The sequence below is a fragment of the Artemia franciscana genome, chromosome 8 (genome assembly GCF_032884065.1).
Source record: "Artemia franciscana chromosome 8, ASM3288406v1, whole genome shotgun sequence".
NCBI lineage: Eukaryota > Metazoa > Arthropoda > Branchiopoda > Anostraca > Artemiidae > Artemia > Artemia franciscana.
Window position 1 is genome coordinate 22,814,060 of NC_088870.1, and position 27,536 is coordinate 22,841,595.

At 33.9% G+C, this 27,536-nt stretch overlaps 1 protein-coding gene across 5 annotated transcripts in view; it reads left to right on the plus strand.

Annotated features, from left to right (window-relative positions):
- Positions 1–27,536, plus strand: part of LOC136030147 (uncharacterized) — a 57,646-nt gene that overhangs the window by 5,200 nt on the left and 24,910 nt on the right. For 4 of the 5 annotated variants that reach the window (XM_065708851.1, XM_065708850.1, XM_065708848.1 and 1 more), the window contains exons 2-3: positions 4,635–4,853; positions 16,685–16,827. In XM_065708851.1, the coding sequence (XP_065564923.1) occupies positions 4,764–4,853; positions 16,685–16,827 (233 nt within the window). In that variant the 5' untranslated portion in view covers positions 4,635–4,763. The remainder of the gene's footprint in view (positions 1–4,634; positions 4,854–16,684; positions 16,828–27,536) is intronic. The other variant, XM_065708852.1, reaches the window with a different exon arrangement.

Genomic DNA, 27,536 nt, shown 5'->3' on the forward strand with positions numbered 1-27,536 from the left:
TGCCCACACAAGTACCATTTTTTTGCTATATTTTACTTATGGATGGTATAATTCATAATAATAAAAAAAAAACAAAAAAAACACATAGGTCTGAGTAATATCTTTCAACAGAGCCATTAAACCTCTCTTTAAGAAGTTTTTCTAGCCCACTAACCCCAACTTTACTACTTGAGACATGGCACCAAAAGTACCACTCTAAGTTAAATTTTACAGAAGCATATGGCGAAATTAATGAAAAGAATATGTATAATTCACAGAAAAATGCCGAAATCTGTTTAATGTTGACATTCACCGGTGAATGTCCCAACTTCCTTTGTATTCAATTAGCTTTGAAAGTAGGCTTTTTTATTCTTATGAAGGAAAAGCTAAGGCTAGGATAGATTATGTTAGTTTAGGTTAGGCTAGGCTAAATTTGGTTATAGATAGCAGAAATCGGTTAAAAGCCTTGCATAAGCAAACCTAACTTAACCTAACTTCCCTTATTATTTCCTAACTAAACATAATATAACCGAACCTAATATGTTATCATCAAACCTTGCATCAAATTGAACAAGTTGACTGGGAACACTGATAAATCCAAGGAGAAAAAATAGGTATTCATGACAATCACCAATTTTCGGACAATCATGGTAATATATACATAAGCAATATATTTTATATAAGCTATTAAACATCTATTTACGATGTTATTTTAGCTCATTGTCATTTTTAATGTCATTGTTTATGTCATTTTTACCACTTTTAGTGGAGTCAGACTTTTTTGAAAACAGCAAACATTTCTTTTCGCAGCAAACTTTTACTTTTGAACCTATAAAAAAGTTACCATTCCTGAATCAGGAATGAGTCAGATAGAATGAATCGGTCAGATAGCAATGTGTTCTGAATAGAAACATTCTATACAGATTAAACTTTGATTCTAATGGGTTGCAGCTCACTCTTTACTAGGTTGCAGATACGGCTGCATCCATGAAAAAAATAAATCATAGGACGTTGTAGCATTTTTAGGTATAGAGAGGGGCCACGGGTCCCTTGTGTAATAAGAAAGCTTTTTAAATAGGTATTGACATCTTTGGTGGACAAAATATTGATTGAAATATGAAACATATTGGAAATAAAAAGAAGGACCAGACAATCAAAAGAATTCTGATGGGTGGGAGGGGAACCAAAGGGGCTATTTATTGTGTCAGTTGTTCAAATTTTATTTCTAATATCCGTTTACTTTGTTAGACTGAAACTTTGGGCTCTGTTTCTCTATTTTTTCCAACTCAGGGAGACAATTCCCTATCATTTGTAACTCTTAAAAGGGAACTCGAACTTAAACTTCAAGTCAAATGATTATCCTTTAGAGCTCACACAGCCAACCCACCGTAAAAACTGTGGGTACCCTGGTGTATAACTTACAAACCCTTTCCCCAGACTCTGTGGGACTGTATCAGCCTCTAAGACCATGTATGTAATCTTTGATGGCTTTAAAACATTTGGAAGCTAAAAATTTCCATCGGATGCATCTGGGAGAAATATTCCATGATTGTTGGGGTGGTTCTAGTTGTATTCTGATCACTTTTACTCTTAAAAGGGGATTAGAACATCTGATTTTCAACCCAATGATTCCCCTCCAAAGTTTATACGTTCACCCTTTTCATAAAAACCATACATGCTCCGGGTGTAATTTATAACCCTTGCTCGGAGGGCAAGGGTTCTACCTTTCACCTACGCTGAACAAAATGTTTATCTCAACATTTTGGTTGGATTTATTTGGGAAAATGATGGACATTGTGAGGAGGGGATTGTTAGCCCTCCAATCACTTTTGACTATCAAAAGGACACTAAATATAGCAATCTCCAATCGAATGGACCCTCTCCACAGTTTCTACAACACTACTTCTTTATGTTTTGCCTTGGTCAAAAACCAAAAAAAGAAAAAAAAATTGTCCCCATAGCTCTTTAATTAGGCAGCGCAATTTTGCTGCCTCAGATTCAAACTAATAACGAAAAATTGGCAAACATTTCCACGAACACACACACCAACATAAAAATTTTGAAACACAAAGTTCAAAGTTTAATTTTCTCAAAAAATATTTTAGTTTAGTCGGTTAAAATTTGGAAAATATAACTCATTTGTATTTATCTGAGGTAATAAAGGGAAAATTTCAATTGTCTTTTAAAATGGAAGGTCTTTCATATCTGGCTCTAGCTATTTAAAATAAAAGTGATGATAGGCGAAAAGCTTTTTTTTGCCAATTTAAGGCCCAATAAATTTCAGTAGTTCGTAGCTTCAAAATATACTTTTTCTGATATGATGTTCCACTTAGCCAAACATTTTACAGCTATCAGCCGTTACGAGAAAATTAGGGAAGCTCTTAGTAAAGCAAATCTAAATCAAACAACAAAACTGGGAAAATACTAATACTACTGAAAACAGGTTAATATTCTTTTATATTTCTCAACATTTTGAGATTTACATGCTAATCACACTGATTCAACAAAACAATAAAAAAATGTAGGTTGCAGAATAAAAACTGAAATAAAGATGCAAATTTACTAAATAATGCCAAAAATATTCTGTTTTCAATTGGAAACTTACTTATATTTGTTGGCCAATAGTCTCCAAATGTACAAAAAGAAATTTATATGGAGGGGGGATGGGACCCATGGAATAGGCACAGAAAATTCTCAAAAATGGAGCCGACTACCTTGAACATAATATTCTGAGCAAATCCTAAAGACGAAATATCCCTAGTGTTTTTTTTGGTTTTTTGTTTCTTCTTATGTTTTTTTTTACTTTGCCTTTTTTTAACTATTGACTAGTTTTTTTTATAAAATTTGAACCAATAAACACCATTTAAAAGCATCCACCCGAGGAAAGCAGCAAAACACTTAATTAGAGAATGCTGATATCTTTTGACCCTAACCCTTTTAATTACCCTTGGATAGAAATTAAGAATATAAGAAAATTTAAATCAAAAACTAAAAAGGGATAAGAAAAAAAACTGTCAAAGAATCTAAATGAGCAAAATTCATAACACAAAGATTTCCTTAAAACTTATTCTTAATAAGCTACTATGTTCAGTATGGCAATATTTTTTCGAATGTCTGGAGCTAAATAACTACAATATAGAGAAGTCTCAGTTTGTCCAGATGAAGTGTCAAAAAAAAAAAAAAACTAAACCATTTTTCATTTGAAAGTTTTGAAACTGAGATCTGTAAATATTTCACTATAACAGTCATTTCTAAGGAAATAAATTTTAGATTCTGGGGATGAGTTCCCAAAAGTTGGTCATAAAACGGCAGAAAGAATTTTTGCCTTTAACATGCTTAAAATTGAAATCTGTTGCTGAACCATGGGGATTCCAGTTACAAAAATTAACTTTAAAAAAAAGCTGACCTCGGAGTTGCACTTTTTTGAAGTATTTGGAACTGGGGGTAGTATATTTGATCAGTCTAGATAAAATGGAAGTCACTAAGTCATGAAATGGAAGTCATGGTAGCAGAGGGGGTATTTAAATTGTATAATTTTAAAAGATGTTAAAGGATATAGAATAGGGGCTGCACCATTTTAGGAGATTTCAGAGGCTATAGTACTTGGGATATTTAAATTGTGCCATCATAGGGGGTCTTTGAGGCGATATAAGTGTGGATATTTATATTATACCATTTTAGGAGATATTAGAGGCTAGAGCACTGGGATATTTAAATTTTTATTGTGTCATTGAAAATTATGCCATTTTAGGAGATGTTATGAGCTGTACACAGAGGCCATTAAAAATTTCAAATACCCTTCAGTACAAAATATTTCAAATTTAGACTATTTAAAATTTAAATACATGACAACAAACAACAATGAGTGATAAAACTAAAAAAAAAGCATCAAAAGAGACTGGGGCCAATAGAAAGAAATGATGAAAGACTAAAACAAAACGGAAATTCCCCTGTATGTAAACTAGGCGTCCTCAGCACAAGATAAAAGAAAAAACCCTAAACTAAAAATAAAATAAACCACCACCAATAATAATAAATACAAATGTCGCTACTGATCCACTTAGGGAAAAGAAGCTAATTGAGTTACTTCAACGAGAACATCAAAGCAACTGAGGACGCCTAGTTAGCATAAAGGCGAAATATCCGCGTTGTTCAAGTCTATCATCTTTTCCCTCTACCGGCCGCAGTCTCATTTGATACTTTTTTTTTTATCGAGTTTTATCTTTCTTCGTTGTATGTTGTCATGGCTGGCCAGTTCGATTTTAGAACTTTCATTTGAATGCATTCTAAAAATTGAAACACCTCAGTCATTTAAACACCTCACTCATGACGTCCCAAAACCTTCATGGCAACATTTTGTTCAGACATCTTAATTACTATTTATTTAATTACACATTTTTATATACATATATACATTCGTTTCAGATCGACAGAAACTGAATTAGCAAAATATTTTGCTGATTTGTTGATTCAAAATATTGCTTCAATAGATTTTTTAGGCATTAATTTTCTAAGGTTTAAATTGAAATAGATTATCTTCAAATAATTTTCCTTTATGGTCGTTGTTTGGGGTTTGAGCCTTCGACCACAAGTCATTTATGGTTCTGCTACTATGTTTTGTGTCCGTTTAGAGTAAAATAACTTTTCTTTTTCAGCTACAATATTTTGGCCGAAGTAAAGATTGTCCAACCAAGACACATTCAGGCTCTATACAGTTTGACCGAAAATATCTAGGTCAAACAAGACATTGTAATTTATTGTTATGGAAACTAGTCGACATTAAGATGGGGGTAGATATTGATAGATTCATTGGAGATGTTGACTCAAGTTTCATCTGTTCAATATGCAACGACGTCTTAGAAGATCCTCAACAGGTTTGGATTTACAAATATTAGATGGGTAGCTTATGAAAGGCCTTCAGCTGGAAAGAAAAACTATCCAAGGCTAAAGGAAACACTGAACTAAAAGAAAAAATTCAAACAAATCATAGGCAGTGCAATAGCATTGCTTTAGTAAGGAGCAATGCGGGCACAGTGTATTATTTTTTTTTTTTTTTTTACCCGGGCACTTCCCATCGAAGGAGTTGTCGTAGAAACTTCGAAAGGTTATTTTCATTGGAAATTGGGAGGATTTGTGTCCTTTTTAATAGTCGAAATTTATTGGAGGACAGCTAATATCCCTTCATTGGATCATATGATTGCTAATCAGGTGTCTTAGTGAGCTGTTTGATATTCAGAGTGATGGGAGGATGGATAATCCCCTCTCCCGCATCTCGTATTTTCCCAAAATATATTTGATAGACATTTTGAGATGGCTATTTGTTTTTGTAGAAACTTAGAAAAGGCTCATTCGATTAGATATTGGAAGGGCTAGCACCTTTTTTAATAGAAAAAAGTGATTGAAGGGCAACTAAGCCCACTCCCACGCCCATGCTTTTTTCAGACACATCCAATCAAATTTTGAGATAGCAATTTTGTTCGAAGCTGTTTAAAGCTTCAGAAATTATGCATTTGAAGATGACACCCCCCCCCCCCAACCCAGAGCCCTCAGGGCAAGGGTTGTAAGTTATGCCCTGACGGCATATAAGGTATATATATAGAAAGGGTGATCGTATAAACTATTTAGGGGGCTCATTGGACTGGTAATCAGAAGTCCTAGTGTTCTTTTTAAGATTCAGAGTGATCATAGGGTGGACACTCCCCCTCCCGACACCTCGTTTTTTCTTGAAATGGATCTGATAGAAATTTTTGATATTGCCATTTTTTGTCGTAAGAAATTTGGAAAAGGCTCATTCGATTTCAAATTGAAAGGGCTATTTTTAATAGTTGAAAATGATTGGAGGGCAACTAACTCCCCTCCCAAGCCCACCATTTTCCCAAACACATTCAATCAAATTTAAAAATAGCCATTTTGTTCAACGTAAATGAAAGGCTCGAAATTTATGATTTTGAAGATGAAACCCTCCCCCTCCCTAGAGTCCGCAGGTAAAAGGTTCCCGAAATGCATCTGATAGAAATTTTGAAATGGCTATTTGTTGTTGTTGAAACTTTGGAAAAGGCTCATTCGATTCAAAATTCAAAGGACTATGGCCCTTTTTAATAGTCCAAAATGATTGAAGGGCAGCTAACCCCCCTCCCATGCCAACCATTTCCCCAAAAACGTTCAATCAAATTTTTTAGAAAACCATTTTGTTCAACATAACTGAAAGCTCCGGAAATTATATCTTTTAGGATGACAACCCCCCCCCCAGACCCTTCATGGTAATGGTTGTGAGTTATGTTCTAGGGGCATACAAGGTACCACAGGCAGTTCAATAGCGCTTCCTAAGTAAGGTATGACATAAACACAATATATTATTTATTTACGTGTTTTTTTTAGACCAGGTCACTTTGTATCAAAGGAGATGTCGTAGAAACTTCGAAAAGATTGGAAAATGAAAGGACTAGTGCGGCCCCTTTTAATAGTCGAAAGTGATTGGAGGGTAACTAACATCCTTCCCACGCCCACCATTTGCCCAAGTACATCCAATCAAATTTTTTCATAGGTATTTGTTCAAAGTAATTGAAAGGACTAGAAATCATGTTTGTGAGGATGACAACCCCCTAGCCCTAAGGGCAAGGACTGTAAGTTATGCCTTGGGGTAAAAAAAAGGTATATTCAGACAAGATGATCTTATAAACTTCGGAAGGAGCTCGTTGAATTTCAAGTATTCTTTTTAATTTCAAAATAAATGGAGGGTGGATAACTCCCTCCTCAGCACCTTGTATTTTTCCAAGGTGTATCTGATAGAAATTTTTAGATGGCCATTTGCTGTCGCAAAAACTTTGAAAAAGACTCTTTTGATTAGAAACTGAAAGGACTAGTGCTCTTTTTACTAGTCAAAAATAATCAGAAGGCAACCAGCCCCCCCCCTCCCAACGGCTATCAATTCCAAAAAAATGCCTAATCAAAATTTTGAGATAGCTGTTTTATTCAGTGTAGTTGAAATGTATGGACATTATGTCTTTGACAACCCCCATATCTTCTCAAGACCAGGACAAAACTTGGACTTTACTGAGAAAATGACTGTGGATTGTCATTTTGATATACATATACTGATATATATATATATATATATATATATATAAAGTTTCGATAATTTTTTATATATTAAAGATGAAAAGTTGAAACTTTTTAAACGCATTTTTCTTAAATTTAAATAATACAATAAATAACCGATTCAAACTCAAAATGAATAAAATTAACATGAGTAGGCCTAAAAACTTCTATTATTTGTCAAAGGCGGAAGATAATTTGCACGTTACTGAAAACAAAATACATTTAAAATGTTTTTACTTTGTTATTTCTTGTTGAAAATGTAGCTACTAGATATATGAAAGGGGAACTCCTCCCCCTTGCACTTCAACTATAGCACGATTGTTTTTTTTTTTCAGTAAAGCACAATTGTGTTTTGGGGTTGAGAAGGCATAGGGTTTATTAGCCGTACTCGGGTTAGTTTTTCCTTGTTTTAGTTTTACTCCGCTATTTGTTGTAATTTCTGTTCGTTTTGAGTTTAATTTATTTATTGATAATTATTTGTGGTAGTTTTGCACTTGGAAGATTATTTGACTTTATTTTTATTCATTCTTGGATTAATGGAGCTATTTACTTTCCTTTGAAAAACTTGTCTTGTGGAAAAAGTTTTTTACATTAATCAATTAATTAATATCAATTCAAATTATGCCAAGTGTAATTTATTTATTGATTCTTTATTATATACTTTATTTATATTGTTTCTTTTCTTATGTTATTTATCATTTTGTATATATATATATGTATATATATATATATATATATATATATATATATATATATATTTTCTGAATCATATATTATTCTGTTAATATAGCTGATTAGCTAGTAATTCCATGAACTATGAGTATAGCATTATATTTTACTAGTGTTTGTGTGAATTTGTATTTATATTTATTTTTAAATGTTTATATTTATAACATTTATATGTATATTTATACATCTATATATTATGTATTTCATGCATATACACATACTCTCCTGGACTTAGATAATGATGATACTTTAGGCATCCTAGATATAAGTGTGAGCAAAATGAATAGACTTTTAGAGGTTTTGTGAGTTCAGGGTGGTAGAATAGGTTTGAAAATTAACGTTATGAAGACTAAGTCACAAAGGATAGGAATAAGTGAGGAGGAAAAGGTGACGTTGAGTAACAAAAACATTGAACAGGTGGACAGCTTCAATTACATTGGCAATATTATTAGTAAACAAAGTGAGAGCAGTGAATATGTTAAAAGTAGAATAACCAAGGCTCAGGGTGTTTTTGCACAATTAAAAAATGTTTGGGAGAATAGAAAGATAAGTGTGCAAACCAAGATTAGAATATTGGAAGCTAAAATGATGACAGTCATCAAATACGGCTCTGAATCATTTGTGCTCCAATAAGTGGATGAAGATTTACTAGATGTTTTCCAGAGAAATCTCTTACGGATTGTACTAGTGTCCTGGCTGACTGATCGTATTTCAAACAGTAGGCTGTAAGAAAAGTCTAGTTCAATCCCGCTTTCTAGGAATATAATGAAAGAAAGCTTGAGCTGGTTAGGGCAAGTTCTGTGGATGAAGGATGAGAGATTGCTGAAGATTGTCCCTTTTGGAAATCCGTCTAGGACTAAACAGAAAGCAGGTCGTCTTTGTCTTGGTTGGGAGGATATCAAATAAAGATTTAAAGGAAACAGAAACTTCTCGGGAGGGTGTAAAGAGGGAGGTTCTGAATAGATCGGGATGGAAGGGGAGCATGCGTAGCTGTGTTAACCCCAGATGGCTTGGTGCTGTGGTGAGTTGTTAGAAGTAGTAGTAGTAGTATACATAGGCTATATATGTATATATCTATATATACATTTATTCATAGTATATAAATAATCGCTGTTAGTGAATAATGGACAGCCTAAAACAAACACGAAATAAGATGAATGACCAGACAAAACTTATACTAATGGCTTTTACTAAAAAAGTATAGATCTAGCCAAAAATGACAAAAAATTCAAAAGAACAGCCACGTCAATTCAATTCAATTCGTTTATTAACAAAAACAACAAATCACACACTATAAACTAACTAAACCCTAAGAGAGCACTGTCCGTAACGGGTGACAGTATTCATTCAATCATCACGAATAGAAATATAAGGTAAGAAAAGAAAAGAAAAGAAGAAGAAGGGAAAGAAAAGAAAACAAACGTAAATTAATAAAACAAAACATAGAGAACTATCGGTAAAAGAAATTAGGATCTAATTCAATATTTTCCATTAAGAAGCTTTTAGTCTTACTTTTGAACTCTGGTAGGCTATTAGCATTTCTCAAAGTGTTTGGCAAATAATTTCATATTTTCGGTCCGGTAAAATTGATTGAAAAACCAGATGACGTGAAACGTCTCGTTTCTGTAACTAGTTGCGATGCATGCCGAGTATCATGTTGGTGGATTTCATTATTCCTTCGAAAAGCTGACATAAACGACTCAGGTGCTGTATTTGGGCTTACTTTATATAAAATTTCGTCAATCTTTTTTTCTCAAAGTCGAGCCACATTTAATATCATAAGTGTTATTAAAAACGCCTTCAAGCTTGCAAATTGCACGTATAGCTTTATTCTGAAGAACTTGAACTTGCGTCCATTCTGACTTATAAGTTGAAGCCCAAATGCTTATTCCATATAAAAGATATGAGTGGAATAGACTAAAATATAGGATCAGTAATATTTTATGGGGAAAAATAAATTTCAGTCTATGGAGAATACCAACAGCTCTTGACAGCTTCATACAAAGAAATTGAATGTGGATTGCCCAATCCAGCTTTTCATCAATTATTATACCTAAATATTTAATGTGGTCAACTCCTTCAATTTCTTCGAGGTCTGCCGTATTTATCTTGCTGTCGTAAACTGGGTCATTTCCATGTCTAAAAACGATATACTTCGTCTTTTTTGTATTAAGAGAAAGCAACCGCTCTTCAAAGAATTCAGTTGCTGGCTGGAGGCAAACTTCAGCGTTTGTAATTAGTTGCTTACGGTTTTATGTGTTAGAAATATTACTGTGTCGTCCGCAAAATTTATTATATATGCAAAGGGGATATCAGCCGAAAGTTCATTCACATAAATTAAAAAAAGTAATGGTCCAAGAACTGATCCCTGGGGCACCCCACAAGTTACATCGAATGAATCTGATAAGATACCATTAGCAAGTATTTTACAACGTCTGTTTGTTAGATATGCCCGAATCTATTCCAGAACCGCCGACTTTATCCCATATCCTTCTAATGGTTCAAGAAGGATGTCAAAATGAAAGCAATCAAAAGCTTTTGTTAAATCTAGAAAAATCGCCAGAGAATATAAACCATCATCTCGCACCGCTTTCATATTCATTATAAGATCCCTAATTGCGAGTTCAGTGCATCTGTTTTTCCCAAATCCATATTGTTTATCACAAACAATGTTATTAGTTTCAAAGTATTCATATAGTCTTTTTGCAGCAAGCTTTTCATATATTTTCGAAAAAATTGGAAGTAAACTGATTGGTCGACAGTTATCAATTACTGTTGGGTCTCCTCCTTTAAAAAGTGGGCTTAATTTGGATTCTTTTAGTTTAGTAAGGAAAATCCTTCTTCAAGGCTTCTGCTCATAAGGACCGTAAGAGACTCAATGATTGCTGGTTGTGCTTTTCGTATTAGTTGCAAATTAAGTCCATCTAGGCCCGTTGACTTTGTCCCTTTAATTTCACAAATGCATTTTTTTACTTTTTCACATGTAACAGATGGAAATTTTTGCATTTCTGCCATTGTCTCTTGTTTCTTTAGTTTTGGAGGTGTTACCTATGTCATTAGTTTTCTTTTTGATTTTGCATTCGACAGTTTGTCTTTTATTTTTTGTCCCATATTTACAAAAAATGAACCAAGAAGACTAGAAATTTTTTCCGGTGATTTTGTTGATTCTTTTTCGCTTACTAGTTCTTTTATATGATGTATTTTTTCCGATTTATTTGGATCGATGAACGAATTAATTATTTGCCAAGTTTTCTTGGGGTTGCCATTTGCATTTTTAAAACTATTTGGAAAATGTATTTCCTTTGCATTTCTTTTTAGCTGGTTTAACTTATTTCTATATTCTTTAATGGCGACAATCCTCTTTATACGGATCATATAAATATTGTTTATAAAGAGTTTTGCGGTTGTTAACAGAAACGAGAAGTCCCCGCGTCATCCATAGCTTTCTGGACAAATGCTTACACTTTGGCTCCTTCAACACAGGACAGTGGTAATTATAACTGCTAGTAATTAAATCAATTAATGCCGAATACGCTGAATCTGAATCAACGTAGGCTTGAAAAAAAATTTTCCACTGAATACAATTTAAGCTTAATACCAGATCCAAATATTTTTTTCTGACTCATCTCAACGATTAAGCCTGTAATTCGGTTCTGACTTTATCCTACTTTTACCCGTCACTACATCAGTGAACGTAGCAAAATGATCTGATGTTTGAGATAATAGCACTTCTACGAACTGTCTAACAATATTTTGGTGAGAAACAAATATATTATCAATCAGAGCCGCGGACGTTGGGGTTACCCTTGTGGGTATTCGGACTATAGGCAGGTAGCCATATGACATACAGTTTTGAAGAAATAACAGATTTTCGTTATTTTTTAACGATAGTAGATCCATATTAAAATCCCCAAGCCTTATTACCGGGTACTGATGACACTTCAGCTTTGACAAAAGCTTTTCTAGTTCATCCATAAATATTTCCGTATCACCTGACGGGCTATGATATACCATCACCATTAGAATTTCCTGATGACTTCATTTTACTTTGAGACAGAATGACTCAAATATTCTTCAACACGAACATTAAAATCAGGTATTAGCGAATAATCAAGTCCTTGTCGCACATAATACGCTAGGCCACCTTTCCTTAGCTTTTCACGGTTTAATACTTCTAACAAGAAACCCGTAATATCAAGCATTTTCTTATCTATACTGTCTGTAAGGAACGTTTCTGTCAGTGCTAGAACATCAAACTGATTATTTCTACTAACAACTTCAGATACTTCATCACATGCTGTCCGCAAAGACTGACAATTTAAGTGACCAACCCTTAAGTCCGACTTATTTACATTTGTCGAGCTTTCACTAGCATATCTGCATGATATAATATCTACCAATAATTCACCTTGTTCTTTGTCATCACCACCTAGCGTTGTATTTATCAGAGAATCCAGGCACAGGGGATTTTTTTCAAGCGGTTCTAGGAAATTCATCTGTATAACGCACTAAATAAACTAATTAATTAATTACTGACCAAATGCAATTACTCCCTGTCTTGCTACATTACTGGTTAAGAAGGATCGGGTAATGCAATTATGTCATCGATATTTGTAATTCGCTTTACCGTTGACCCGATTTTGGTCATGATTTTCCGTCTACTGTCCATACATTCCGATTTCCAACTTTGTCTTTAGTAGCATTGAAGAGGTCTAGCCTTGCTTTAGTCAAAGACTCAGAAATAAAGAGACCTGTTCCTTTTAATTTTTTTCTTTCGTCCAGCACTCTTTTTGCCAACAAAACTGTTCTGAAACTCACCTCAAAAGATGTCCCTCTCTCCTTTATCTCGTTGCCAATCTTTCGGCAACGAGATAACATCACTTATATCGGCTATGCTGAGGTCACTAATTTCCAGCTTTTTTTTCACAATGTTCAAAAAATTTGATGACACAGTTTGTGAGGCAGAAACCTCTTTTACGCCATGTATGACCAGCTTTGTTGCCTTTGCTTCCTGTTTCAAAGAGTCAATCTCACACCATGGCGAATTGACTGACTTTTCGTAGGTCTAGATCATTTTTTCAATTCGCAGTAATAACTTATGGTATAGTTCAAACTTCATGCCGTATTCGATCTTTAAACTGTCGTGGACAGCTTGAGGGATTTTTTCAATCTGAAAAGTCGTAATTCCTGGCATACTGTCCTTTAGTTTTTCTACTTGTTTTGTGATTTCAGCAGAAACCGTTGTGCTGATATTGGCTTGATCGAACGCTATTTAGAGCGTCATTTCATCAAGCGATTCTCGAAGCGAAGTTGCGTTACTCGAGACAGTTCCACCAAGATCCAGATTTTGAAGCACTTCTTTTAGTGCTTTTGCCACTGCGGGGCTTTTGTCGGTTTTGGCCGCTTCATAACCAGCATCGTATTCCATTAGGGACCCAGCAGTAACAATTGCGTGTTCATTTTTACCTCCGTAGCAGAGTACTTGGTACTTAACTTCACCGTCCTTAATTGGTATAACTTTTAGTATCTTCACGGGCCAGCTTTTGTAGTGTGTAAATCTGCAAAACACTGTTTCACCGATTGTAAACATCAGTGGGCGGGGACAGAAACTATAACTGACTATATCTCGATACTCAAAGTTTGATTATAGTCCAAAAATACGGTAAATGACTTATCTTATTCGAGGTCTTTAATTAATTCAATATATAATCCTTTTTCCACCACTGATTCAGATTCAGTCTTTTTACAATATTCACTTTAATCTGTTGCGTAAAACTGAAATCACTATTCAAAATATAATCCTTTTTCAAAACTTTGAGTAAATGCGTGTATATGGACCAAATCTCTAAGTTTTTGTGGTTTTCCACAAGTTTCTCCATTTAATAGGATGACTTGTGCCTATCCTATTGGTTGATGAATAGCTCTGCAATTCCTAACAACCACTAGTTTTACGAGGTAGGCTTACCTAGTATATGGTATATTTTATGTCCACTTTGAGTTTTAATTTTGCTCCAATTGAAAATCTTTAATTTTCTATCAATTAAAAAACAGTTTTGAAAAAATCAACTGAAAAATCTATTGAAAAAATGTTTTATTACTTTAAAAAGTAGAGATGTGACAAAAAAGTAATCTTTAGTGTAAAGAGCGTGGCGTTTTTGAGGAGACAGCCCCTTCCATACTTTGAATAATTTCTGTTCGTTTTAAGCTTTAATATTGCTTCTTACTTTCAGTTGAAAAAACTTGTTTCTCTTATTTACTTTTGGATCTTTTTTTAAAATAATGCCAGGAAATCTAGCTACTCTTCCACTGGAAAATCCCTCCTCCCCAAGGATTTATTCTCTAGACAATTCACTCCTATTAAAAATTTACCCTGGACAATTTCCCTTAACATGTCCATCCGTAAAATGGAGTATGTAATGAGAAAACAAGACATCAGAAGAATTTTGTACAGAATTTTCGGTAAATTCACCCAGTGTAAAATTTCCCCCAAAACTTCCTTCCCCGTTAAAAATTACCCCCGTGAAAAATCACACTCTTAGAAACCCCTCCCCCCTTTTGAAAAATGTATTCATACATCCCAATAGCAAATAGCCTACTATACATAAACAATAGGAAAAATTTTTAACTTAAAGACCTTTCCCCAGGGGCTTTGGGGGTCCTGATATCTCCAAAAGCATATTTATTTGACCTTTTTACTATGCCAAAACAAATACCTATTTTAAGATTTTGATGGGAAGATTTTGAGAATAAAGGAGCGTGGGAGGGGGCCTGGTTGCCCTTCAATTTTCTTAGTCAGTTAAAAAGATCACTAGAACTTCTAATTTCCTTTTGAATCAGCTCGTTTACGTCATTCTAAGACCACCGGGTCGATAAAATCACCCCTGGGAAAAACAAACAAACAAAAAAACACGCATCCTTGATCATTTTCTAAGCAAAAAATACAAAATTCCAAATTTTTTCAGAGAGGCGCTTGAAAGCGCCTCTCTGAAGCTTTTAATTGAAAGCTTTTAATTGTTTTAAAAAGTAGAATTGTGGCAAAGAGTCAAACTTTAGCGTAACGAGCGAGGGACTGCGGAGGGGACAACTCATTTCATATACGGAGTAATTTCTGTTCGTTTTAAGTTTTAATGTCGCTCCTTACTTTCAGCTAAAAAAATTAGTTCTTTTATGTAATTTCTGAACGTTTTTGAATTAATGCATGTTTGGTTTTGGCTCTCCGCACATAAATTATTAAAATGAATTTAGTATATTAATTCTTTTTTTGGCTAAATGGCTTTCTCTTAGTTTTGATCAGACGATTTTGAGAAATAAGGGGTGGAGAAGGAGGCCTAGTTGCCCTCAAAATTTTTCGGTTACTTAAAAAGGCAACTAGAACTTTTAATTTTTAACGAACGTTTTTATTAGTAAAAAATATACGTAACTTAAGCATTAACTTACGTAACAAACTTTCATAGCCTTATATTTTTATTATGTATACGAAGGGGTTTGTACCCTCGTTAATACCTCGCTCTTTACACTAAATCGTAAGTTTTGTCCAATTTCTTTAAGAATGACCCCTGAATCAGAAAGGCCGTAGAATAAATAGTGGAAATTACTAAAAATCCTTTAGCATAAAGAGCAAGGTATTTATCTCCTCCTAAATACCTCACTCTTTATGCTAAAGTATTTTTAGAACCCCTCATATGCGTAATAATCTCTGTTCGTTTTAAGTTTCAATGCAACCTCTTCCTTTCATTTAAAAAAACCTTTTCATGTTTATTTTTCATTGTTTTCTTATAGTAATGCTAGAGAATCCTGCGCCCTTGTCATTGAATTTTTCTTCCCCCATGACAGATTCCTCCAATGAAAGATCCTCCAACATAGCCCCCTCTCCTCATCCCCACCCGCAAACAAAATAAAATTCGCCTGAAAACGTCTTTACACTTCCTAATAACCATTATTATATGTAAACACTGGTCAAAGTTTGTAACTTGCAGCCCCTCCCCCAGGGATTGTGGGGGAGTAAGTCATCCCCAAAGACATAGTTATTATGGTTTGTGACTATGCTGAACAAAATGGCTATCTCAAAATTTTGATCCGTTGACTTTGGGAAAAAACCGAGCGTGGGAGGGGGTCTAGATGCCCTCCAATTTTGTTGGTCACTTAAAAAGGGCACTAAAACCTTTCATTTCCGTTAGAATGAGCCCTCTTGCGACATTCTAGAACCACTTGGTCGATACGATGACCCCTGAAAAGAAAAACAAATAAACACGTACCCGTGATTTGTCTTCTGGCAAAAAATACAAAATTCCACATTTTTGTAGATAGGAGCTAAAAATTCTACAGTAGGGTTCTCTGATACGCTGAATCTGATGGTGTCATCAGACACCATCAGATTTCGTTAAGATCCTTTTCGTTAAGATCCTATGACTTTTAGGGGGTGTTTCCTCCTATTTTCCTAAATAAGGCAAATTTTCTCAGGCTCGTAACTTTTGATGGGCAAGACTAAACTTGATGAAACTAATATATTTAAAATCAGCATTAGAATGCGATTCTTTAGATGTTGCTATTGATATCAAAATTCAATTTTTTAGAGTTTTGGTTACTATTGAGCCGGGTCGCTACTTACTACAGTTCGTTACCACGAACTGTTTGACTAAACAAATAAAATCTGTTTCTCTGTTGAACAAAGACAGTTAATATACAAGCTTATGAAGTAAGTTTAGGTTCCTGTCTTTGTTTGATAGAGAAATAGAAATTTTATTTGGTTAGTGTGATTCAAAAGCCATTTGCTGTTTCAACTTGCTTAAAATCAAATTTTAAACCAAGAAAATAAATATGTATTATTCAACATACTATAATTAATTTTAACTTGTTAATAGTTGTATTTATATTTCAGGCTCCAATATGTGAACATGCTTTTTGTAAAATTTGTATATCGCAGTGGTTGAACACAAATCAATCGTGTCCACTTGACAGAGAACATTTAACCATGAGTGATTTGAGGCCTGTGTCAAGGATTTTGCAATATTTCCTTTCGAGGTATTTGGCTTTTTTCTTTTATGTAGAATATGAAAGCTCGTGTGATTTTAAAATGAAGACCATGGGCATATGCGTTCAATCGGAGCTTTTTAAATATATTTTTAGAGATGTTTAAAGTATAAAGAAACAGTTTAATTTGTGGTAAAGAAAATTGAAGTTTTGAGCAGTTAGATCAATACCTAGGTTTTAATGGACTAGATTTTAGAAGAATTTAGAAGGAACTTAAGGTTATATTTAAAAGATTATTGCTAAAAGCCGAAATAACCTTTTTCTTTGATTAATTTTAAAAAAATTTCCCAAAAAATGAGTTTTTTAAAGAAGAGTAAAGAGCTCCATTAAACCAAAAATGAGCAGAAATAAAGTCAAATAATCTTCCAAACGCAAAAATGCCACAAATAGCCATCAATAAATAAACGAAACTCAAAATGAACAGGAATTACAATAAATAGCCAAGTCTTATTCAAAACGAGCAAAAATTAATATAAATATGTAGCCTACGTAATATCGAAAAGCAAACCAAAATTATTGAAAAAACGCAAATGAATATGGGTTAAGAGTTTAATGTACATACACAATACTTATCATTTAGATAAGATAAGATTTATTCATCACGAAACACACATACAATATTACATTTTACTATTCCCCCAAAGGCTCTTTGGCCTGTACAAAAGGGGAAATAAACGACTCACTTACTCAGAGAAGAAAAAAAAATTAAATAATCACTTACAGAGAGAAGAGCAAAAAGGAGAAGAAAAGAAAATATAAATAAAATAAAAGCTATAGAAAACAAAACTAAATAGACTAATAAATTGAATAGACTAAATTAATTATGTAGATCAGTAGATAAAATAGACTCCAATGAAATAATAAGGAAATACATACATATATATATATATATATATATATATATATATATATATATATATATATATATATATATATATATATATATATATATATATATATATATATATGTACGCATATACACATATAAAATAGATAAAATAATTTATAAGAAGCCAAACAATTTTTTATTATTTTTTTTGAATAAACCGAATAAGTGGCACCTTTGAGCTGATTCGGGCAACTTATTCCTCGCAATTAAAGGATTAAAATCTGATCAAACAGTTCCTGGTTTGGTTCATCCAAACCTGGTATGGTTTGGCTCAATAGTAACCAAAACTCTAAAAAACGGAATTTTGATACCAATAGTTACATCAAAAGAATTGCATTTTAATGTTGATTTTAAATATATAAGTTTCATTAAGTTTAGTTTTACCCATCAAAAGTTACGAGCCTGAGAAAATCTGCCCTATTTTAGAAAATAGGGTGAAACACCCCCTAAAAGTCATAAAATCTTAATGAAAATCACACCATCCGATTCAACGTATCAGAAAACCCTATTGTACAAGTTCCAAGATCCTATCTACAAAAATGAGGAATTTTGTATTTTTTGCCGGAAGACAAATCACAGATGCGCGTTTATTTGTTTGTTGTTTTTTTTTCCAGGGGTGATCGTATCGACCCAGTGGTCCTAGAATTTTGCGAGAGGGCTCATTTGAACGGAAATGAAAACTTATAGTGCCCTTTTTAAGTGACAAAAAAAATCGGAGGGCACCTAGGCCCCCTCCCACGCTCATTTTTTCCCAAAGTAGTCGGATCAAAATTCTGAGATAGCCATTTTATTCAGAATAGTCGAAAAACCTTATAACTATGTCTTTGGGGTCGAGTTACTCCCCCACAGTCCCCGTGGGAGGGACTGCAAGTTGCAAATTTTGACCAGTGTTTGCATATATTAATTGGTATTGGGAAATGTAGAGAAGTTTTCAGTGGGATTTTTTGGTCGGGAGGGGGGGGAGGGGGTTGAGAAGAGGGGGCTATATGGGAGAAATTTTACATGGAGGAATTTGTCATGGGGGAAGAAGATTTCCATAAGGGGGGCGCAGCATTTTCTAGCATTATTTAAAAAACCAATGAGAAAATAAACATGAAAAAGTTTTATTCAACTGGAAGTATGGAGTAGCATTAAAACTTAAAACGAACAGAAAATATTACGCATATAAGGGGTTCACCTCCTCCCAATACCTCACTCTTTACGCTAAAGGATTTTTAGTAATTTCAACTATTTATTCTACGGCCTTTGTGATTCAGGGGACAAAATTTAAGCTTTAATGCAAAGAATTATTGACGAGGTTTTGACGAGTGGGCGAACCTTCTCATATACGTAACAAAAATATACGAACATAGAAGTTTGTTACGTAAGATAATTCGTAAGTTACGTATATCTTTTACTAATAAAAACGTTCGTAAAAACTAAAAGTTCTAGTTGCCTTTTTAAGTACCCAAAAAATTGGAGAGCAACTGGGCCTCCTTCCCCTCCTTTTTTGCAAAATCATTCGATCAAAACTATGGGAAAGCCATTTAGCCAAATAAATAAATATGCAAATTTTGCTTTAATTATTGATCTGCGGAGAGCCGAAATCAAAACATGGATTAACTAAAAAACGTTCAGAAATTAAATAAAAAAACAAGTTGTTTTAGCTGAAAGTTAGGAGCGACATTAAAACTTAAAACGAACAAAAATTACCCCGTATATGAAAGGGGCTGCTCCTTCTTCAACGCCCTGCTCCTTATGCTAAAGTTTTTACTGTTTTATAAAGTAGAGTTGAGAGAAAGAGTCAAGCTTTAGTGCAAAGAGCAAGGCGTTGAAGAGGGAGCAGCCCCTTTCATATACGGGGTAATTTCTGTTCGTTTTAAGTTTTAATGTCGCTCCTTACTTTCAGTTAAAAAAACTTGTTTTTGTTATTTAATCTTACACAAGGAGTAAAAGGAACTTGAATATGATTTCTGGTATTGCAAAGATTATAATTATTCTGATCAGAGGTGGAAGATGGCGGAACACTAAGGGGATGGGGGAGGTAACCATGAAGCTGAGAAAAAGTAAAACATGCACACGAAAGAATATACAGTGACTCGAGATCAAGTAATGGGATAACTCTTGAACGGTTAGTTTCCTTAATGAGGTTTCTAGCATTATTATAAACCTTAGAAAGTGGTTTTAACAGTGAAGGAAAGGTTGACATCCATACTATTGGACAATAGGAAACGTAAGATCGGATCAAGGAGTGAAAGGGATTTCAAAAATTGATCCAGGGAAAATATGTTTAAGTTTCCTTAAAATACCTAGACTCCTGCATATCTTCATTTTAATCAAATCAATATGACGCTTGAAAGACAAGTTTTCATCAACAATAATGCCCAAAAACCGAACATATTAATGTTTAGATCCCATTTGGCTGATAAATTTCTGATAACTTGGGATAAATCTGAGAAACATGCGAAAATATAAAAAAAAACTGGACTTGGAATAATTTAGGGTAAGATAATTAGCATCAAGCCATGAAATTACTCTCTCAAACAAGTATTCCAAATTTAATCGAAGCTCGGATTCACAGTTTCCCAAAGTGCCAAGTGTGCTATCATCAGCAAAACAAACAAGGACATCAGAAGATGGCGAACTATAGCTGGCACTGTGGGCAAGGGAAGGTTTAGGATCACAGAGTCTACAGCAATTAATAGGTTTCTGCTTTTTACTGCGTAAAAAAGATCATTTACATAAATCAAAAATAGCACTGACCCTAAAACTGATCCCTGAGGCACGCCAAAATTCCCTTGTGAGGGTGAACAAAAAAATGAATCGACAGAAAATAACCTATCACTCAATTAAGATTGAAACCAAGAAAATACATTACCCCTAATGCCAAAATGAGACCTCTTCGATAGAAGAATTTCATGGGTTAAGGAATCGAATACCTTGCGAATATCCAGGAATATAGAAGCCGGAATTAATCCCGAATCCAATGCCGAATCCATAAAATTCAAAAGAAAACCCTGTTTTCTATTACGAACGAATAACCTGTCAAAGGATTACAACACATAAATAATTTATAGCACAGCAGGTATTATCGGGTGTGAACCATGAGCACAGAAGAAGAAAAAAAAAAGTGAATAAAGTAAAAAAAAAATAAACGAATTGAAAAGTAATTTTAAAAAAATCACTTAGGAAAGGAGACGCATCAAGAAAATATCAACCAGTCACATACTAATACATTCATGCAAATAATTTATTTTGCCCATACGAGTTTCACCAGGAGCTTTGGCTAGAACTTTTCCATGATCAGACCAAACACTTCTTGGGCGAAAGGTGCTACGAGGCACGTTTAATAGATCCCCACGCTTTTTTGTTAGGTTTTCTAAAGAAATACACCTGACTTTGCCAAATTACTTTTTGCTGCAAACACTTTACGAGCAGTATCTAAGCTTGAAAATTTTACTCGAACTGGGGCGATTTTCACATTCTCAGTTTGAGTAACAGGCATGCGGAATCGATTAGCCTTTAAAAGGTCCATTTCTTTAAAATCTTGCAAGCCCATTATTTGTGTTATCACTCCATTAAGATATCAGTTCCACATTGGGATTTGGCTTCACACCGTATAAAATTAGGGTATCAAGTAAGGCATCCTGCTCTAGTTGATCAAACTTGTCTTCTAATTTAAAAATTTAGTTTTCAAGCAAGTTCACTGCGTCATAAAGCTTTTGAAGGGTTGTTTCAATTTTTTTCAAATTTGGCATTATATTCAAGGGAAATCGAATTATAAACTTCGTTCACAATATCTTCACTGATAATTTCCGAAGCTCAGCGATCTTTCATTGTATTTGATACGACACAAGAAATATCATTCATTAGGTTAGACTTAGTGTTCATTAGTTCCTCTTGAGTTTCATTTATTATTTCTTTTAAAGTTGATGCTGCTGCAGAAATGGAGTTAATAGTGCTAGGCTGGATTTTCCCTTAGTTTTAGCGGGTAGTGATAAGTAGGTTTTACTTAGAGTCTTGAAAATATCAGGGGATAAGCGCTGCTCTTCAAAAGCCTTATTTACATCTTTATCTGTCCTCACACAAGCTTCTTTAAAATGGTCATTCCAGTTGGGGATATGTGCTTCAGCTATATTATGCTCAGAGTGGGTGCATAGCAAAAGACTAGATATCTAGCTTGATTTTTCTCATCTTTGGTGGTTTTAATAACTACTGATGGCCATAAGGGGTATCCCTGAAATGAAGCTAGGACAAGATCGAACGGTTTGTATATAGTTGTCTTAATGATTTTGGAGTTATTAAGTAAAAACCATTTATTATTTATTTTACTTTCAGTAAAATACAAATTATGTTCTGGTAATAAGAAATCACTGGTATTGTCAGCCCTATTAATTTTTCCTGTTATTTTTTCATTATTTTTTCTTTTATGTAGAGCGTGACAGCTCATTTGAATTTAAAGTGAAAGTTATGGGCATATACGATCAATCAGAGCTTTTTTTTATTTTTTTAGAGATACTTAAAGTACAAAGAGACAGTTTAATGTTTGGTATAAAACTTAAAGTTTTGAGCAGTTTGACAAAGCCTAGGCTCTAATAAATTGGATCATAGATGAATATAAATTGAAGTTTCATTTAAAAAATTATTGCTAAGAAATGGAAGAACTTTTATTTGTTTTATTCCTTGATTAAGTTAAAAACTTTCTCCACAAAATTAGTTTTTCAAAGAAAAGTAAAGAGCTCCATTAAATCAGAAATTAGCAGAAATAAATTCAAATAATCTTATAAACGTACACCTACCACAAATAGCCATGAATAAATAAACATAAGTCAAAATGAACAAGAATTACGATAAATAACCAAGCCTTATTCAGAACTGACAACAATTAATATAAGTAGGACTGACCCCTCGCCCTATTTTCTGAAGACAAGAACAAGATTTGTAGTCTACTAAAAACAATCTTTATATCGATATTCTTGTTTCTCATAATACCGAAAAGCAAATATCATAACCAAGATTATTGAAAAAAACGCAAATGAATGTGGGTTACCAGTTTAACGCACATATACAATATTTATTACTTAATTTCTTAATGATTTTGTAGCTACTAAGTGAAAATCATTTAATGTTTATTTTATTTTCAGTAAAATGCAAATTATGTTCGGGTAATCAAAACTAATTGGTATTGTCAGCCCCATTAATCTTCGTTTCTGCTCGTTTCGAGTTTGACTCTATTGTTCATAATACTTTCTGTTCGTTTTGGGTTTCATTATTTATTTACTGATATTTTTGTATTTTTACACTTGGAAAATAACTTGACTTTATTTCTACTCATTTTGGTCTAATATAGCTCTTCACTTTTCTTCGACAAATCCTTTCGTGAAAAAAAAAGTTTTCAGTTTGTTTCTATTTGTTTCCAATTGAAACAGCCTTTTTCACTGAAAAAGAAGTATAATTTAATTTTTTTGGTTTGGGACCTATAGTTTGCCTCACTATGTATATTTGGATAAAATTTTAAAAACATACTTCAATTTTGAAAATCTAGGCACACAAAGAATTGTTGAAATTAGTTTCATGCATCATCAAGTTTTTTTGAAAAATATCGCAAACAATTTTTTCTTAAGGAGCTCTCTTTATAGAATAAACTGTTTTAAAATTTCCCAAGATTTTTGCCTTTATACATTTAGTAGCAGTAGTATCATCAGTAATAGCAGTAGCAGTAAAATTAGCAGAAGCCTTATCTTTTGTTGCAATTATAGCAACAAAAATTGTAATAGAAGCAGCAGCAGTGGCAGTGCAGTAGCAGCAGAAGTAGTAAAGTATGATGCAAATATTACTTCTTTGTCAGTCAAACATCTGCCACATCAAGGCTGTAATTTTCAACTTCCATTTAATTTTCAATTACTATATCGCTGATGCACCCTATTGACAATCTGAATGCAAACGACGTTTTGAGATTCAGTTAACCTTCCTCCTTAGCATTCCCTGAAAACGTCACCTTCATACACTTAGCTTTGGTTATAATAGTAGTTATTATAATCCTTATATTGGTAGCAAGCCGTTTTTCAGGGGGTATCTAGTTCTCCCTGGATGATTCCAATCGAATTTTCACTGGATTAGTCTCCCTGGGTTTTGTTTCTAAGACTTAGGAACAAGTCTTGTTTCTAAGAAATGTTTATTTGTAAAGATACGGCATATAATATTGTGAGATAAGGTGTTTCTAGGAGATGGTATTGACTCTTATAGTGAATATCAGCTTCACCGCTTTTATGTGGTTCCACGCGATCTGAGCTCCTGGAAACTGATCCCCAAGCAACCTAACCCTGGCAGCCAATAGTATAACATTAGGCAACGCAGAAAGAACGCCTGAGAATCTAAAAATTATAACCTGAACCTCATTGCATATACTCTAAACCTCATTTGCAGTCTCCAACAGGCACAAAGTCGGGTCGCTCCTTACTACAGTTCGTTACCACGAACTGTTTGACAAATAATTTAAAATATTTTTAACCATCAACTTAAAATCAGTAAACAATAACTGAATAGTCAAAATAAAATAAAATATAACTAACGAACTAAAGCAGCCGGCAATCCAAATATTAGTTTTAGTCGTCAAAACAAAAATCAAACAGTTCGTGGTAACGAACTGTAGTAAGGAGCGACCAGGCTCAATAGAAACCAAAACTCTAAAAAATGGAATTTTGATACCAATAGCTACATCAAAAGAATCGCATTTTAATGCTGATTTTAAATATTTAAATTTCATCAAGTTTAATCTTACGCATCAAAAGTTACGAGCCTGAGAAAATTTGCGTCATTTTAGAAAATAGGGGGAAACATCCCCCAAAAGTCAAAGAATCTTAAAGAATCTTAAATTACACCATCAGATTCAGCGTATCAGAGAACCTTACTGTAGAAGTTTCAAGCTCCTATCAACAAAAATGTGGAATTTTGTATTTTTTGCCAGAAGGCAGATCACGGATGCGTGTTTATTTGTTTTTGTTTTGTTTTTTCCTCAGGGGTGATCGTATCGATCCAGTTGTCCTAGCATGTTGCGAGAGGGCTCATTCTAACAGAAATGAGAAGTTCTAGTGCCGTTTTTAAGTGACCTAAAAAATTGGAGGGCCCCTAGGCCCCCTCCCACGCTAATTATTTTCCAAAAGTCAAAGAATCAAAATTCTGAGATAGCCATTTTATTCACCGTAGTCAGAAAACCTTATAACTATGTCTTTGAAGACGACTTACTCCTCCACAGTCCCCGTGGGAGGGGCTACAAGTTACAAACTTTGACCAGTGCTTACATATAGTAATGGTTATTGGAAAGTGAACAGGTGCTTTCAGGAGGATTTTTTTGGTTGGGGGAGCGGTTGAGAAGAGGGGGATATACTAAGGGAACTTTCCATCGAGGAATTTGTTATGGGGGAAGAAATTTTCATGAAGGGAGCGCAGGATTTACTAGCATTATTTCAAAAAAAAAAAAACAATGAAAAAATAAATATGAAAAAGTTTTTTTCAGCTATAAGTAAAAACTTTTTAAAAGTTTTAAGTTTTTTAAAACTTAAAAAGACAGAAATTATTACCCATATGAGGGGCTCACCTCCCCCTAATACCTAGCTCTTTACGCTAAAGTATTTTTAGTAATGTCAACTATTTATTCTACGGCTTTTGTGATTCAGGGGTCATTCTTAATAAATTGGGACAAAATTTAAGATTTAGTGTAAAGAGAGAGGTACTGACGAGGGGGCAAACCCTGTCATATGTGTAATAAAAACATCAGAATAAAAAATTCTTTACGTTAGCTAATTTATAAGTTACGTATATCTTTTACTAATAAAAAGATTCGTAAGAAATTAAAAGTTCTAGTTGCCTTTTTAATTAACCAAAAAATTGGAAAGCAACTAGGCTTCCTCCCCCGCTCTTTTTTCTCAAATCATTCGATCAAAATTATGAGAAAACCATTTAGCCAAAAAAAAAAATATGCAAATGTCGTTTTAATTATTCCTCTGCGGAGAGCCAAAATCAAAACATGCATTGATTCAAAAACGTTCAGAAATGAAATAAAAAAAACAAGTTTTTTCAACTGAAAGTAAGGAGCAACATTAAAACTTAAAACGAACAGAAATTACTTCGTATATGAAAGGGGCTGCTTCCTCATCAACGCCCCGCTCTTTACGCTAAAGTTTTTTTTTACTTTTTTAAAAAGAAGAGTTGAGAGGAAGAGTCAAACTTTAGCGTAAAGAGCGGGGCGTTGATGAGGAAGCAGCCCCTTTCATATACGAAGTAATTTCTGTTCGTTTTAAGTTTTAATGTTGCTCCTTACTTTCAGTTGAAAAAACTCGTTTTTTTTTATTTAATACATGTACAATCCATCCTCAACAGTTAAGAGAGAATTTGAAATAAATCCAATCGTCTACTTAAAATCAGTACACAATAACTGACTAGTCAAAATATAATAGAGCAAACGAACTAAAGCTGTAGCTATTCTTGCTTAATAGCAGTAACATTTACAAATAGCACATTTAAAACTTTACAAATAAGAGAACAAAGCTTTTTAAATATCTGTTTCGAGACACATTGATTGGCTTTATACGAGGCACAGCTTCTGCTACTGCTCTGGCGGGTCTTTCTCGATGAGGTTTGAAATCAGGGTGTAGCATAGATCGAAGGGATGTGCTGTTCAACACCCGTGTACCAAAAGCAAGTGATAGTTTTTGTCGATGGGTAGCTAGGGTATCTAGGCCAAACTGTTCAAGGAGGGCACAGTATGGGACTTTGGGCGCTTTTGAAATTACCAACAATGCTCGAAATTGAACTTTCTCAAGTGCGTCTGACTGTTCCTGCGTTAGGCCCTAATGCCAAACGGGGTAAAAGGCTTTAGGTCAATGGCCATCAGATTAATCCTGCGTTCAGGCTTATCCAGATATTTGAGAACTGTATCCAACATACTTACCAGATAATGGGCAGTGGAAGTTTTGGGTATGTTTCCAAACTGTCTAGGATCAATAAACTCAATTACTTGCTTCTTTAACCAAGCCACCAAAAAACTCTCATAAGCTTTGCTAAACACAGGAATTATTGTAATTGGTCTAATTCCAAAAAACAATCATTTGGTGCTTCTTTTCTTGGGATTAGTGTAACATACCCTTTTTTCCAAATGGATAAGTTATCACCAGACTTGGTTATTAGATTAAAAATATGGGCCAAAGGGAAATATAATCTGTCAAGGAACGCTTTAATTAAATCTACCGGGATATCAACCGGAGTTGCACTAGTTCTTTTCAGAACAGTTAACTTTTGTTTTACTTCATTTGGCTATATAATAGGGAAATCACCAAAATTAAGTTGAGGATTTGGTATTTCATCTTTTGGTAGAGGAGAGATTGACTATATAATATTAACCAGGTAGGAATTTGTCTTGTTTACAGTTTCAAATTCTTTTACATCTAAATTAAAATCCACTCCTTTTCTTAACTATATTTTTAATTTCTCTGTACCACTGGCATTGCTTTGACTTTAATAAATGATTCACTTTTCTTTGGGTATATTCATGGGCCGCATTTTTTCTCTTGTTCCAAATTTGTTTTCTAGTTTATTTGGTTGTTCACGTTTGCCTTCGAGGAAAAGCCGCCTATTTTCTAGAATGAGTGTCTTTATATTCATAGTGATGTAAGCACGATCTGCAAAGTGGGGTTTTGAAATTTTTTCGGGAAAATGAGACTTATATGTGTACTGTAGCTTTTCTTGTATCAGAATTGCCTTTTAATGTGTACCTTCTGCTTTATAAATAACATCCCTGCTCACTTAACTAATCCTAGCACCAAATCTCGAGAGA